Consider the following 15,385-nt stretch of genomic DNA (forward strand, 5'->3'; position numbering starts at 1 on the left):
CAAGAGTCAGCCAACCAGAGAATAAGGCCTCCGTTCTATTTTCTTTCGAGTCTGAATCTCTGGTATTCTTCTCCCAGCAAGAACAATGTTTCTCGGTCAGAACATTCTTATTAGCATATTCCGCCAAGGCCTGAATATTTTTATCTCTCCCACAGGAGATGGTGATCTTCTCCTTGGGATGAATAATTTGATGCATTATCCGAAGAGCGAACGGAAGGATGTTCTGTCTCTTCTTTTCATCCCAATCACCTTCAAGGTTTTAAGTGGATTGGTAAGCAGAACCTAGGGCTTGGCTACATTGTCTTCAAGCCAACTCCTGGCGTAAGATTCGTTATGCTCTCGGCCATGTCGTTGTCTCCATGTTGATGCTCGAGAGTGTCCACGTACATGAAATCGCCAAGGATCCGACGCGAGTCGATGAAGTCGGTGTCAAACAAGGTCCAGTTTCTCGCAAGGTTGTCGATGCCCTGTCCTTTCTATATCGTACGGGTGGTATACGTATGTTCTGCAAAGGACTCGATGCGGCGATCGTGTACCACCCCGCTCAGTCTTCCGTCACGGGCTTGCTACAAGCCCTCGTCTTTCGGCATCCTTTCTTAAGACCTGTCGCCTATATCATTTCTAGCGTCTTGCTTGCTGAGCTGCACCTTCACTGGACCCATGCCACAATTTCAGCCACTTCATCATGCTTTAGATTGCGTCACGACAGGGGAAGGTGGAAAACCCTTACGATTCCGGCTTTGGTCCATGCAACTGCTAAGGTCCTAATGGATTACATGCCTACCTACGTTAAAACCTCTGTGACTTTTCTTGTCGAACAACATGCTCCGGTTGAAATCAGGGCACGAAAAGTGGTTATCATCACAGAGGTTCTTTCCGCATTTCTAATGCTGGCCCTCCGGTTTTTTGTCCTTCTCCCTGCGTCCATCACTCTAATGTTGATTGAGGCGAGCTTTGTTCCAAAAACAGAAGAGACTATTGTTCCCTCGGCCGAGAAACCGCAGCGTAGAGCGAGAATCGCGGAGTTATTCTCGAATCAGGACACACCGGTGAACTGGGAAACAGCGCGCCGGCTAGTTCACTGCTCAACACATCTGTGGTTTCTTGAGCTGCACATTAAGAAATGCTTAATCCAGCTTTCTGTTGAGCTGCTCGCTTGGTTACTTATTGGCCTTACTACTTAGCCACATGGGTTCGGAAGGAATTGTGGAGGGATCATACACATCAGCGAGCAATACCCACGTCGACTGTAATTCTTAGATCGTACGGGGAATTCCACTTCAGAGGCAGTTCCGAGGACGATAAAGTACGACTTTCGCCGACGAACGACGGAGCAGGCCACAACGGACTCCACAGGCAGCCAGAATACGGACTTGAGAGCCTTCAGTCTGGCAATCTGGTGGGATTATATTCTCCTAAAGCATAAACATCCACAATCTGTGACTCTTTCCGAATTCGGTAAAGAAGTCGTTTTTCCTCGAGATCAAGAGACAGAACCTCTTCTTTCGCTCTTACTGTCAAAAAAGGCGACAGAAGGTGTGTTGGAGAGCAATATCTTGTCAGGAATCTTCCACTCAGCCAAAAAAAAAAGAGAGAGACGCCATCATCTACCCTTTTCACTAATTTAGACTATCTAATCAGCAGTTATGATAAAAGAGAATAGTACACCCTATAGTCTGCTAAAACTCTATCTTGAAATTTGACGAAGACATCAGAATACTTGTCTTATCTATAGAGTCACAAGAATATATATATATAAAGAGGCAGAGGTAGGTATAAATGAGTCTGGGTGAACAAATCACCTTCACTGGGTGAGCTGTGAGCTGATCACCTGACTCACCCCGCTCATCCTATTGAAGCAGTAGTATCCAAACGAGGAAGGACAGAGAGCCGCTCGCAAATTTTTGGACGATAGTTTCACATGCCTAGGTACGTACCTATGGGTGATCACTACGGGGGATACGCGCTTTTTTTTTTCTAAAAATATATCTGAGAGCCGAAACCTTGGGTTACACAACCTGAAACAAGGTGATCGACAGACTTGACTGTCGATCCCACTAATGTGATGTGATGTGAAGTGATGTGATTGAGGGTCGTGTACGGAGTATGTACCACTCGGAACTCGGACTTGAGAGAATCTGCTCAGCGTTTTAATTATGTAATGATAAGTAGGTATTGATATAGACTTGCTTTCTTCTGTTATTACTATGGTGATAATTAAAAATCTCCAGAGAGTTCTTTTTGGTGCCACTATTAGACCTTATTTTTACTAATTATTATTATTGTTATTCTGTTCCGGTTCTTTTTGTGACAGCTTGACTACCTACGTGCATTAATTACATTTTCTTTCTTTCTTCTTTCTTGGGATAATCTGGCATTGCATTTAAAATTTTTAATGCTATTTGTGGCCTAATCTGAATGTCAATTTGTTTGACTTTATATATGTATTATTCTTCTTATTATTAGGCGAGTCGGCGACTAGACTGGACTTGAGTTTAAGAGGTAAGCATCAAAAAACGGAAATCGATCTGTATACCCATTTTGGTTTGGTTTGGCCTGTTTGGGTATAATAATAAATAATTTGGGTTACGTACGTACGTAAGGAAGGTTAGGTAGGTGGCAAAAATAATTAGAAAAATTCGCCAGTGGCTGGAGTCTGGCCAGGTCGGTTAATAAGACTACTGTAAGTTATTATAGCTAGGCTAGGTACCTAAGGTATCATACAACCGTTTTATCGTTGCAAAAACAGTAGACAGAAGTCGTTGACTAAGAATTGGGTTGACCGAAAGGAGGAAAAAAAAGATTCAGATTTAGATTCAGATTTAGATTCGTTTCATTTTGTTTCACTAGTTAAACGGTTAGAAATCAAAGTTTAAGGCCTAGATCTAGCTCTTTAGGGTATTGACTATTATGATCTACTTTTTTCAGGATGTTGCAGTCAGTTAGTACTCCGTAGTCAACAGTAACCTTGTGCTTTTTTTTTCTTTCTCGTCTCTTCTTTTCTTTATTTTTAGTTTTTAGGTTACCTGCATTAATTGCATTGTTGATAGAACGTTGCAGTCAACAGTAGCCTTTGTTTTGTTTTTCTTTTTCTAGGTTAGGCTACCCACGTTGTACTGTTACTGTTGTACAGGATAGACAGGAGCTGAGCCAGGATCACAGACAGATTCACAAGGTGTGATTAAGGTATGAATAAAATAAGGTAATGCTGGGAACCAATCCATGGATCAGGTAAACTCTGTGTTACCCAGTCAGTCGAGACAAAGTATGCCTTTTCTACCCCTGGCATCGTCTCGTAAGTTGTAGCTATATCAGCCCTAGTATATAGCTGGAGCGTATTTATCTACAACATCTAGATTAGGTTGCTCCTAGGTAAATAAATAGAATAGGGGCTAGCAAACCATCCGGAGATTAGGTATAGACTCACAGAGAGTACGCAGTAATAGTCTGTGACTGATTTAGGATCAGCTAGGGTCACAGATCAGATAGGTATCTTTTGTTATTACCATCAATTGAGTTATTTATTGGCCCCATGGAGCTCCCCCCGGCGGCTGGAACCGGTATCCGAATTTCGCCTAGTGGGTTGCGGAGTTGTACTCCGTACTGAGTAGAAGTGACTCCCGACTCCCGAGGTGTCTCGAATTCGAACCGAACAGGACGGAGTACGAGATTATTATTAACGACACTACGGAGACAGAGTCTACTACCGTGATCCCCACCCACAGCCTGGGCAGTGCCATCATCCATGGGTATGTGAGAGTGTTCCATACGCCATTCTTCGCCCCCGATCGGGAGTTGGGTCATACTCCGTAACCCTGCCGGCTAGCTCTGCGGGACGCAGGAGTTGAGTCGATTCGCTGCCGCCACAGGAATGCAATTAATATGTGAAGGTTTAGCACCTCATTCAGTCCCAACTTTGGTGTCAGGTTCCTTGCTACACGGAGTACTCCGTACTCCGCACTCAAAGTGTGGTCTGAAACCACAACCAGCGTGATAGTTGGACGGTGCGAACTCCGACCGATACGGTAGGACCACAGGTCGGCACTGTCAGTTATATATTATTAGACCAGATTCAATCCGTCATCATCTCACACGACCACGTTCCATAGGCTTCTCGAAGGCCATCATGGCCATGTGCGTGCTGTCAGTGGTCACCAGATTTACAACTGACCTGCAGCCGCAGCCGGCTTCCCGTACGACAGATTTGTCTCAGTTGTCGGCACTCGATTTGTGGGCTAAGTCTGAGGATCCGTGCTTTGCTGGTCAGCCTGGCTAGCAATTAGCGCTGCCCCCGGTGTGCTCCAGCCGAGACCAGCAACAAGGCCCTAAAGCGGAATGTGGTGGAATGTGGTGGCTCTTGCTCTCCCCATCCCCACGCTGGCCACTTTTGTTTCTCTTTCAAGGCAGCCATCATTCACTCGACGCATGTTTAGCCGGCGTAGAAGCCGCCAGAAGGCCGCAACGAAGACCATGGCCCGATCCATCCTGATGCACTGCAGATCCGATCTTCCCTTGGACGCAGCTCCTGCTCAACCAGGATCGGGGTCACGCCGTCACTAACGCAGCTGCTCGTGGAGCGGTCCTTCCTTAGTCTCTGCATCGCTGCCGATTGCGCCCCGCTGATCCGTCCTCGTTCCGTCGCGCACTCGTGCTTGATTAACCTTTCAGGGAAGCCAGAGAAGCCAGAGAAGCACCAGAGAAGCCTCAGAAACCGCTTTGGCCCCCCGTTCGGCTTCGCTTCCGGGACTCGTTTGACGCCATCACACTTGCTCTGAGTGTGACTTACTCCGTATGATTACTTGACGAGGCTGAATGGAGCTGGGCGTCTCCACTAAATTATCTACACTGCTACAGTGTCGATTCTGCGATGCAGTCTGCACAGGGTAGCAGTGAGCCACTGCGGAGTGAAGGCTACTCCGTATGGAGTAGTCCGTCCACGGTACAGTCATACTCTGTATGGAAACAGTTAACTGTGACAAACAACCTAGACAAAGACCCCCGTCGGAGATCCCCAGAAATGCACCAGTGGCACGGAGTACTCCGTATTCCGCACTGAAACAGAAAGACCGGGGCTTTTTCTTTCTAGCCCTGGTCCCGGCAGCTTCTCACAAGACCAGCGGCTCAGCCTGTGTCGGGAGTTAATTGGCAGCCGTCTTCCGACTGCCGCTCGATCGATACCTAGATATGATCGCGCGGAATGGCGGGTCGGGTGCCAAAGTTTATTTCTGGTATCGGCCGGTCGACTTTCAGCCCAATTGTCTGTTGCAACTCGATTGGCAGCTTGTGAAAGTGGACCGTTTCTTTTCTTAGCCCTCCTCGAGCATTGATCCGGAGACAGACGCTGATAGTCCCGAGACCGCATGTCTCCCGCGTTGAGCCACAGCGAGCTGCCATGGTTGGATCCGGGACATCCTGCTGATCACAACGGTTTGGGGAACCAAAAAAGGGATCTCGTTTCAAGTCTGACCGGGTGAGAGACAATCCCCTGCCCAGTGCTGCTGCGACTAACGACAGGCCCTGTAACTAACGGCTTTGCTACACATTGCCGTCGGCGCTACGTTGCCGCGGTCATCTCGTTTCCCACGCCCCCCCACGATCCAATGCCTTGAACGGCACAATCCCCAATTTTCCGGTTCGTTTCCATAGCGGAGACTTGGTGCTCTTAAAGTTTCCTAGGACAATAGGCAATCGGCCATGGAAGAAGCAAAGAGAAAAGGGACTATTGATTATTCTTCTCGGACTCGACGTATGGACTGGGCCAGGCCCCAGCTTGCATGTGTTTGCCGTATTCTCCCAACAGGCCGGCCTGAAGTGATTCGTGCCTTTCGGGACCGAGCTGAGAAACCTTTCTGCCTGTGATCTGCCCTCCTGTGAAACTCATTCCTGCATCGCTTGTCATTTCACTACCTTCCCGTTACTCCGTACTTGATGATCGCCCAGGATCAGGCATGTCTGCCCCACGTCCGTAGGACTCTCGATTTCTGGAACACGTCTCGTGTCGTGTTCGACTGAAAATCTCCCGACGTCTGCAACCGTCCGCCTCTGGGCGAGATCCTGGCATTGCAAAGAATTTGCCAAGTCGCCATGTCGTTCGCTTTCTAGCATTCCCTGTCCATCTCCCTATTTACCTTTCTCAATCAGCTTAATTTATTTTCTTCTATTTGTCGATCATTTGTCTGGCTATAATACCCCGTCTACTCCGTACACCGGCACAGCTGGAAATTCTGTCGTTCGGATATTATAGACTCGACCCGCTCCCATTTCATCGACGACGAATTTCGAGATTAGATTATTTTGCTTGACCGCGCTCCATTCTTTCTCAGCGTCTAGAAAGACTAGAATAAAGTAGGTGGAGTAGTGACTGCGTCTGCTTAAGAATGCTGGGAGCCGACCGTTGCTGACCCTGGACTTGATCAACTATCAGTTAAGAGCGGTCAGGCTTCAATTCCTCCACCTGAAAGGAGAAAGTAAAGAAAACAACAACAACAGCATATACTACCTCCTGCTCCCTTTGACCTCTCATGCAGTGTCTTCGAGGTCATTTGCCGTCACTGTTCGTCTCCTGGAAAGGAAAGCGCGTATCCCTGCAGCCCTCCCGAGGGCCTTCGCATTGCCCTTCGTGACAGCTCCACGACATACTCGTCCAACAGAAGGTTGTCGGCCATGGCGAACTTGCACGTTGAACCGTCCGGCCACCAACTACCTTTTCGCAATGGTCCGTCGTCTGGCGAGGACCGCACAGTCTGGCGGGCTCAGCTTAACTATCCGTATCAGCTCCCACCACCCCGCTCGTTAACCGCGTTACCCTTTGGGGTAGACGACCATCGTCAGCAAAATCGTCTGCCAGAAGGAATTCATCCTGCGATGGGGGGTTATTCGAGAGACCGGAACAGCACAGAGAAGCTTCCATCAGTGACTCAGTTGCTGTCACCGGCGCCCCCCGCCAATCTTCCGCCCTCGCCATACTCACAATACCGTGGAAGCACGCCACTCAGCACGACTTCGAGCGATCTGCATGACAGTCTGGCCCAATCATCTCCCCACCATCACGCGGAACCCTCCATGATCCATCACTCAAACGGCCCCTATGGGCAATTCCATTCACAGCAAGCAGGAAAATTGCCCTCAATCTCTCAATTCGGGATCGATTCGGCGCCTGTGCCTTGGCATGATACTCGCTCTCCCAAAGATCTCGATGCGCCCGCCGCACGTGGTCACCTTCCGAGTTGCGACGTTTTACGACGAAGTCCGGAAAAGTCTCCCAGAGAGTCTCCCCCGGCGCACACAAAGGGTACCAAAGATGGCAGTCTGCGTGCAGGCTCACAACGACCCGCCATTCTTCCTCACGTCGTGGACGAGCGATATATCGAGGGGGAAGGGCTCTGTTACATCTATGCAGACGGATCTTATTGCCCGAAAACCATAGACGGGGAGCCCGTCAACGCAAATTGGGGGGTTACAAAGGCTGGAAAGCCGCGGAAACGGTTGGCCCAGGCCTGTGTTACCTGCAGAGAGAAGAAGATCAAGTGTCAGCCAAACCTTCCGAAATGCGACCAGTGCCAAAAGTCTGGGAGAGAGTGTCGGTTTGAGAGTGCGTGAGTGTACTTAGATGATGTCCCCTGACTACAGGGGAAGAGATTTCGCTAACAACAACCCAGGCCGCGTGGCAATCACTCCGCCAGCAGGTCTGCTTCCTACGAGCCTCAACCGACGCGTCCGAAATTCAGCCAAACGCTGCCATCTCATTCGACCACACCGAACAGTCCTCATGGCTCGAACATGATGTATACCCTGCCACGAGCTTCGGGCAGCGCCTCTTCTCTCCCCGGTCCTACCTCCCAATCGCCGGTATCTGAGCGTCAATTTACCCCCACTACGGCACCCGACGTGGCCCACGGGAGCATATTGGACTTGGGGAAGCCCCCCAAAAGGAGAAGGAGAGGCTCCGTTGGTAGCGCGGGCTCGTCTAAGTCGGAAGCGGATTTCATGAAAATTCGCAATTCTTCTTCTGACCGTGCTGATATCCTGTTGGAGGTCACCGAGCAGGAGTCTAACGACGCTATCTTTCGCGAGTGGGCTTCAGATCCTATCGAAGTCGATCCAGAGGCAACGGTTCATTACGTGGACAGGTATTTTGCATGCGTCAACGATGGTATCTTTCAATTGCTCCCGAGGAAACCATTCCTTCTTTGGATGAAATCCTGTCGAACCAAGTCTCTTGACGATAAGATGCTCCTCTACTCTGTGCTGGCGCTGGGGTCGATCTTTTCAGATCGTCCAGAAAGGATTGCTGCAGGAAAGCGATTTTTTACGACGGCGAAATATGCGGTGGACAAGAGTCAACATCGTTTGACTTTGCAACTAGCTCAGAGTCGAATCATCCTGAGCTTGTGGTACTCCGCTATAGGGGCGTTGACGAACGCCTGGGATTTCATCGGCGCTGCTGCCAGGACGGTCTGCGGACTGCGCTACAACGTGGAGCCTGATGGACCGATTATTGGCGCACATCAAGTTTGCGAATATGGATTGCATCCCCAAGCCCTGATTGAGTGCCATCGACGCACCTTCTGGGCTGTCTTCATCCTGGATGTGAGTTCTCTCTTCCTGCGCGAGTCCCGTTGAGGCTGGAGCTAACTGCAAGGCAGCGCTTTTCTGCATTCTATTCTCTTTCCCCCCTCAATCTACCGTCCGATGATATCTTCCTCCGACTCCCATGCCATGAAGACATTTATGAGGCGCAACAATACGTGACCGTACCATACTTTCAAAATAAGATGAATGACTCTGGATCATTCCAATCTGATCGGTCAGGTTTTGGTTTGATGGCAGTTCTGATTGAAATTATATCTCTTTGGGGCGAAGTCTCCTCTCACATAGGCCGTTCAGCACATATGCCACGCGAGACTTACAGGGTATGGTTTGAGGGATATTACGCATCAGTGATGAAGCAAGCGGAACACTGGATGAATTCGCTTCCTCGCCATTGCACATACAACACGACGAATATGGAGAACAGCATGCGTTCTGGAAGGGCCGATCACTTTGTTTCCATCCATATGCTGTATCACGCAACGCTGTTGAGACTGAACCGGCACGTCCGCCACGAGAATCTTCCTGAACCAATGGTGGACAGCAATATCCGACGGACGAGGTATCACGCGACGGAAATTTTGCGTATGTCGCTCGCCCTGGGTCATTTCAACCACGAGTCCCGGCCGTCCCGTCCTTCTGTCGAGTCCTTTGCACCAAGAACGATGTTGTCCACACCTTACATCAGCTACGCGATCTTGTCAGCCGCGGACGTGCTCAGCGCTTTTGGCTTCATGGCTGACCTGTCGGAGTGCATCTCCCTGCTAAATGGCGGGCTCGATATCATTGACGATATCTGCCGGTTCTGGGATATTGCTCGGCCGCAGAGCCGACTGCTCAATATCCGGGCCAACTCCCTGGCGACATCTGTCCAGGGCATATCACCGACGGTGAAGAATCGGAAGCTGGGGTTCGCGCTCGACGGCCCGTCCATGGACGCTGCCGTCTATTCAGGTAGCCTGGAGCACAACCGGACGGTAGCCAGTGCAGGAGACCTGATCTACGACCTTCCACTACAGAGGCATTTTAAGGCGTTGGGTATGGAGGAGGCGTTAATCCACAGCGATAACATTTTGTTGATAAAGGAGACGCGTGGGTGACGCGACCAGTTAAAAAATTATTTCCCTTCTCTTCTCGTTCGGCATGTATATTTTTCCGATTACTTCTTTCTATGAGCATTTTATTCTTGAAGTCAGCTAGCTGTTCGATGGAATAGTGGGGCGGGGAGGAGTGAGAAGGCGTTTCCTTATAGACGCATGGGAAGAACGACGATATATCTGTCCAATACTGTTGGACGAACATCTTGGAAATACTCGCTATGTGTTATTAAGTCTGTTACGAGACTATCATATAGGTATCCTGTTATATATTATTTCTCTTCTCCCTCACAATCTGTCTGAAAACAGAACGGGGTGATGGGTTTCAAATATTTAACTCGTTTCTCGTTATCTACATAATCCCGAGACGCACGTCAAACTTAGATCACTTACTCCAAGTTAAAAAAAATCCCTCGTCAGGAGGTTGGCAGAGGAAAAGTATCCTAGGTATTAAATAGCCGCAAAAGGGGTTGGATTCATGTACCTCCTCACCCAGACAACCTTGCCTTCCGTTGGATCCATGATGGCTGCAAAATGAGTCGTCTCGTTGGTGACGGGGTACGTACTCAGCCACTTGATCACCTCCTGCGGTGTCGCGGCAGTGTCATTGTCTGGCTGACTGTTAAGTTCTTCCCCCGTTGGACTCTGTTGCTGTTTGTGTGGTTGCCCACGAGAGGGGGTTCGTTTCCTAGCTCTTTCCCTTTCTGCTCGACGCACTTTCCTATCCCACTGCGCCTGGAGACAGGCACGTCGGTCGTCACTTTCCGCAATGATATCCGCCATGCTCTCCAATTCTCCCGAGACCAGGCCCAGTCCCGCGTGGCTTTCTTCTTTATCTTTCGCAATCTGCCTCGTAGACGGCGCATCGGGCTCCTGGTCGTTGTTGGTTATGACGATGAATGACGACGATGATCGCACGACGGCCGTTCGGTGGTCTTTCTCCATCGTCACGGTGGATGCGCCGTCGCTGAATATCAAATATGCGGCGGTGGTTGGCTCGGAGGGTATCCTATCCTGAATCAGGGATAATGATGGCGCTGTCGAGGCGCTGATGGTGGAGTTATTATTATTGCTCTTCCGACGCCACCATGGCAACGTCCAGGAGGAAGCAGGTCGAGTGGCTGCTTCAGGTAAGACACACAGGCGGAGGAGCGAAGAGATGGAGCGACGAGTGCCCAGAAGAACCAGCAAGTGGCTGAAAGAGAATCGACAGTTGGCCCATTTTCTGCTCGTGTCATGGATGGGGCGGAAGTTCAGCGACACGCTGAGCCCCTTTCGCACGGCTGTCAAGACGCCCACGAACCCGACGTACGTGATGCTGGTGGCCAGAATTTCGTCCGTATCTGCAGTCGATACATACTCCAGCTGGACGATGAGCTTTCTCAGGACATCCATGCCCCAGTCCAGAGTGCGGAAATGGAGCATCTTCGTCTGAGGAGGGTTCTGTTCGTCAGTCCTCACTCTGACTCCGCCACTGGTGCAACCCATGAGCACGTCGAGAAGGACGTTAAACGCGACTAGCAGGTACATGTCGACGCCGACAGCCTGGCTGATCCCCCGGATCTCCTCCGTTTCCTCCGTGGTGAAAAGGCGTCGCAAGGAGACGCGAGCGAGTCCGCGGATCAGTTTGACGGACACATTTGGGAGAAAGGCCTCCACGAGCTCGTCAAACAGATCGGCGAGAGCGCGCAGCTCATCTCGGTATAGTCGAGACAGCTCTACATAGCGTTCGTATGGCGGAAGAGACAGGTTGATTCGGTAGACGGGAGGAATGTCTCCGGCAGCTCTTGCGTTTCCCTGCCTCGTCATGACAGGTCCTTGCAGGAATAAATAACTAGGATGGATACCCTTGTTGAAGAGGTGCGAGAATTAATACAGATGATCGATCATTGAATATGACCACCTTCCTGCAGACTCTGCGGCCGCGTTTTATGGCACAAAAAATGGATACAGCAAGCTGGAGAATAATAACGTTCAAGTGCGACGAGGCTGATGATATGCATGTGCTGTACCTATTATGGGCAGCAATTAGCGTCTTGCAGGGGGCTTCTGCACGTCATGAAGACAGCCCCAGATAGCCAGATAGCTCTGTGTATGTTGCAAGTCTCATGGAGCAGCTTTATGAAATTCACATCACAAAACACAAATACGGCTGAAGACGTGACACAACGGTGGAACACTGTCCTCCATTGTGGAATTACTTGTTCTAGTTGAGATTGAACTACATCTTATTGAGGCGGATAAATTGTTAGGGTCACGTCATGATCGTCCCCCCGCAATAACGTTCCCCTCCGTCGAGCTCCGCGGCGCCGAGCATTTTTTCCGATTTCTGTCATCTTGCAACAACACGGAAGCCTTTTCCATTCAACGGGAACAAGAATACCTAACACCGGCTTCCAGGCCGTCGGCAATTCGCCATTGACGCGATGAGAGCTATGTGCCGACTAACGGGTCTATAGAGCGAGCGTCATCGGTGCGAGTGTGAGTATACTGGACTGATCAGATAAATCGGGATGGCGTCGGGAGACCGCCTTGCCAACGGCTCACTACATCATCCTGAACGATCCGCAGAAGAGGAGGATGATTACGAGGCTGCGGCTGCGGCTGCGTCTGCGTCTGCGGACGCAGCAGATCTCGACAGATTGCTGGAGTACCCCGACGACGTGGACTACTACAGCCTCCTGGGCCTGTCGCGATCGCCACAACCCACCGACGCCCAAATCCGATCCGCCTACCGGACCCTGACCCTGAGCTTCCACCCGGACAAGCAGCCGGCGCATCTGCGCGAGGCCGCCGAGGCGCATTTCGAGCGGATCAAGGAGGCCTACGAGACGCTGATCGACCCGAACAAGCGCACGGTGTACGACCTCCAAGGGGCCGAGGGCGTCAAGAGGGAATGGAGCGCGGGCGGCGCGATGGGTCTGGGTGGTGAGGCGGAGAGGAATCAGGTGGGCGTCAAGGCGATGAGTGCGGAGGAGTTTCGTCGGTGGTTTGTGGAGACGATGAAGATGAGAGAGAGGCAGGTTCTGGATCAGTTGGTTCAGGCTAGGGTATGTATATCCATGGATAGCAGATAATTTTTGTTTAATATCAGATGCTGACCTTATTCAAAGGGCTCGATTACCGTCGGACTTGATGCTTCGTCTATGGTCTCCGCTGCCAACGACGGCGACTACGTCTATCTTCACTTCCCTACGATACGCCCGTACAAGTTCTCGATCGGTTATTCCTTCAAGGCGCCCCTGCCGGAGTTCAGGAATCTTTGGACAAGGGATACGGAGGAAAAGGAGGACTCCGGCAACGAGACGAAGGACCAACCGCCCTCTGTCGGGGGGACGGAAGTCGTCTTGAACGCCAGTATTAACGGCAAGCTCCAGACGCCCAAGCAGCGAGTCAAGTTTGTATACGAGGACGGAACGGAAGAGCCTAAAGAGGTATGTGTTTCGTGCAGACTGTCATTTGCTGAGACAGTTGTTGATCGGTCTACAGGTTGCGTTGCCGCTGATTATGGTAGCGCAAAAAATGCAGCTGGGTGCGAGCATCAACCATACTATTATGAATGTAGGGTTGAGAAAAGGTCTCCTTCAGAAATTAACTCCCTCCTGGCTTGACGGCGCGACGGTGGGATGCACTGGACTGCTGCTGCCGTTCCCAAGCGTGGAAACGTCCATCACCAAGGCCGTGGCGCCATTTCCAGGGACAAAACCGATTACCTTCTCCGTCCGAAGTACTTTCGCGAGGTCCCCAGTATCGGAACCGCCTATGATCGGGATATACATGTCGCGACAACTCGGACTAGGAAAGCATGTATACTGCAACTGGTCCAGTGGAACCCTGGCTTGGCCAATGCTCCTTCACCAGATGCTGTTGCCCCTCGTTCAGATTGGTGTGGATCCCGAGTCGGCGTTATCAGTCCCTATCCAGACGAGCCATTTTGATGTCGGCTACCTCTCTCTCCCGAAGCAAACGAAGAGGCCGGAGGTGGACGAGGATGACGAGCCTGATGTTGAGGAGAGCTTAAAACAAGGACATCCTGCGGAATCTTGGCATTGGCGAGTGAGCGCGTCCCCTCAGGGGGGAAGTCTGACTCTCAACTATTCAAGGAACCTGTTTTCAGGACGGGTCGATGAGCCTGCTCGTTCGGAGTGGAGCTTGGAAGGCTATCATCCTATAACTACGACCGCAGACCACCGAGCTGTTCGACTTGAGATTCAGGCCACCGCAGGACTGGACGGATCGCTTGGGTGGAACATTGCCGGAACGAGACAAGTTGGCGACTTCACTCGCGTTGGTGTAGGGATTGGCGTTTCAGGGCGCCGCGGACTTAGCATCAATATCTCCTGGCATCGGCTCGGCCAGGCGATCCATTTGCCTGTTGTCATTTGCCCGCTGGACCTGGTTGAAGCGGAAATTGCCACTCTTGCGGTCCTCATTCCGTGGGCGACATATTGCGGGATTGAATTCGGATACATCCGCCCGCGAGAACGACGGAAACGTCGCCAAGCCATCTTGCAACGGCGGAAAGAGCTGAAGAAGTTGACCGCCAAGCGGAAAGCGGAGAGCCAGCAAGCGATCGAACTTATGGCCGAACAAGTCCATCGGCGACAGGAGAGGGAGAGAGCGCAGGGCGGGTTAGTTATTGACCGGGCTGAATATGGATACTACCCGCCTTCCGATCGGAAAGTGACTGGCGAAAGGGCGGAGAGACACGTCATCGACGTGACCATTCCTGTCGCGGCGCTGGTCGACCACAGCCAGCTTATCATTCCCCGCGAGACCGTCAAGGTATGTTGACTCACACGATGACAGGTGAGAAACGACTGACTGCTTCTAGTTCCAAATCCTGGGCTTCTACGACCCCGCTCCGCTGCTCCCGAAGAAGCTGCGGATATGGTACACGTTTGGCGGGAGGCAGCACATGGTCGAAGCCAGCGATTCCGAAGGCGTCAGTTGTCCTATGCGGTCGCATTTGATTGCGGGGTAGCAATAATAGGAGGAGGAGGAGGAGGAGGAGGAGGAGATATTTACGGCCGAAGATAATGTATGTTATGTATACTAGATTTATTGGCATTTGCTTGCATTTGGGTATGTATGTATGTGCTTGGATATAGAGAAAAGATAGAAACTCGACTCTTGATGGTCAGTTAATTGTTAATCAGTTAATCAAGATTATGGAATCGAACTCAATCTCGTATCTGTGGTGACTCGGTAAGTATAGAAAGAAAGGTTGCGAGTCTAGTTAACCTGCTGATTTCTGCCTGGTGAAGCTCTAGACTTCTGTTTTGTCCTGTTCAGTGATTTATTGTCTGATTCAATATTGTTTATTTGTTATTGTACTACCTCTGATATTGTGCATCAGTGAGTATATGATCAAAGGTGATAGCATTAGCTGGCTTCTACTCTAGTGCATATATACCAGCTGATCATCAAGCGAGAAAGTGCTTTGTCTATTTCCCTATTCACTGGTCTCTATTGAAGGCGGGAAAAAACACCTATTGAATGACACTCATTAAAATCAGGTGAGTGATAGATGGATCCCAGACCAACAACCATTCTCTTTATCATGGGATCAAACACATTGTTATCCCATCTTCTTTTGTTCTGTTCTGTCCAGATCTTACTGTCCTCTCGCCAGAGCCGTACAACATAACTGGACGTTCCTCCTTTCTATTACTCACTACCTACCTACCTACCTACCT

At 50.5% G+C, this 15,385-nt stretch overlaps 5 protein-coding genes across 5 annotated transcripts; 3 read left to right on the top strand and 2 right to left on the bottom strand.

Annotated features, from left to right (window-relative positions):
* Positions 1-359: 359 nt before the first annotated feature.
* Positions 360-1,184, top strand: VTN77DRAFT_2581 (uncharacterized protein; the record flags this gene model as incomplete). Its single annotated transcript, XM_069418436.1, has 1 exon — positions 360-1,184. The coding sequence occupies one exon, from the start codon at positions 360-362 to the stop codon at positions 1,182-1,184; it is 825 nt and encodes a 274-aa protein (XP_069282062.1).
* Positions 1,185-4,429: 3,245 nt separating this feature from the next.
* VTN77DRAFT_2582 (uncharacterized protein) lies at positions 4,430-6,105 on the bottom strand (the record flags this gene model as incomplete). Its single annotated transcript, XM_069418437.1, has 2 exons — positions 4,430-4,771; positions 5,926-6,105. The coding sequence occupies 2 exons, from the start codon at positions 6,103-6,105 to the stop codon at positions 4,430-4,432; spliced, it is 522 nt and encodes a 173-aa protein (XP_069282063.1).
* A 558-nt stretch (positions 6,106-6,663) lies between these two features.
* Positions 6,664-9,689, top strand: VTN77DRAFT_2583 (uncharacterized protein; the record flags this gene model as incomplete). Its single annotated transcript, XM_069418438.1, has 3 exons — positions 6,664-7,595; positions 7,659-8,589; positions 8,646-9,689. 3 exons carry the CDS (start codon positions 6,664-6,666, stop codon positions 9,687-9,689), a joined length of 2,907 nt encoding a protein of 968 aa, XP_069282064.1.
* A 447-nt stretch (positions 9,690-10,136) lies between these two features.
* Positions 10,137-11,495, bottom strand: VTN77DRAFT_2584 (uncharacterized protein; the record flags this gene model as incomplete). Its single annotated transcript, XM_069418439.1, has 1 exon — positions 10,137-11,495. The coding sequence occupies one exon, from the start codon at positions 11,493-11,495 to the stop codon at positions 10,137-10,139; it is 1,359 nt and encodes a 452-aa protein (XP_069282065.1).
* Positions 11,496-12,199: 704 nt separating this feature from the next.
* VTN77DRAFT_2585 (uncharacterized protein) lies at positions 12,200-14,670 on the top strand (the record flags this gene model as incomplete). Its single annotated transcript, XM_069418440.1, has 4 exons — positions 12,200-12,736; positions 12,800-13,120; positions 13,176-14,471; positions 14,521-14,670. 4 exons carry the CDS (start codon positions 12,200-12,202, stop codon positions 14,668-14,670), a joined length of 2,304 nt encoding a protein of 767 aa, XP_069282066.1.
* Between the last annotated feature and the right edge of the window lie 715 nt (positions 14,671-15,385).

This window comes from Rasamsonia byssochlamydoides (assembly GCF_041956645.1).
Source record: "Rasamsonia byssochlamydoides strain NRRL 3658 unplaced genomic scaffold VTN77scaffold_2, whole genome shotgun sequence".
In the NCBI taxonomy this organism is placed as follows: Eukaryota; Fungi; Ascomycota; class Eurotiomycetes; order Eurotiales; family Trichocomaceae; genus Rasamsonia; species Rasamsonia byssochlamydoides.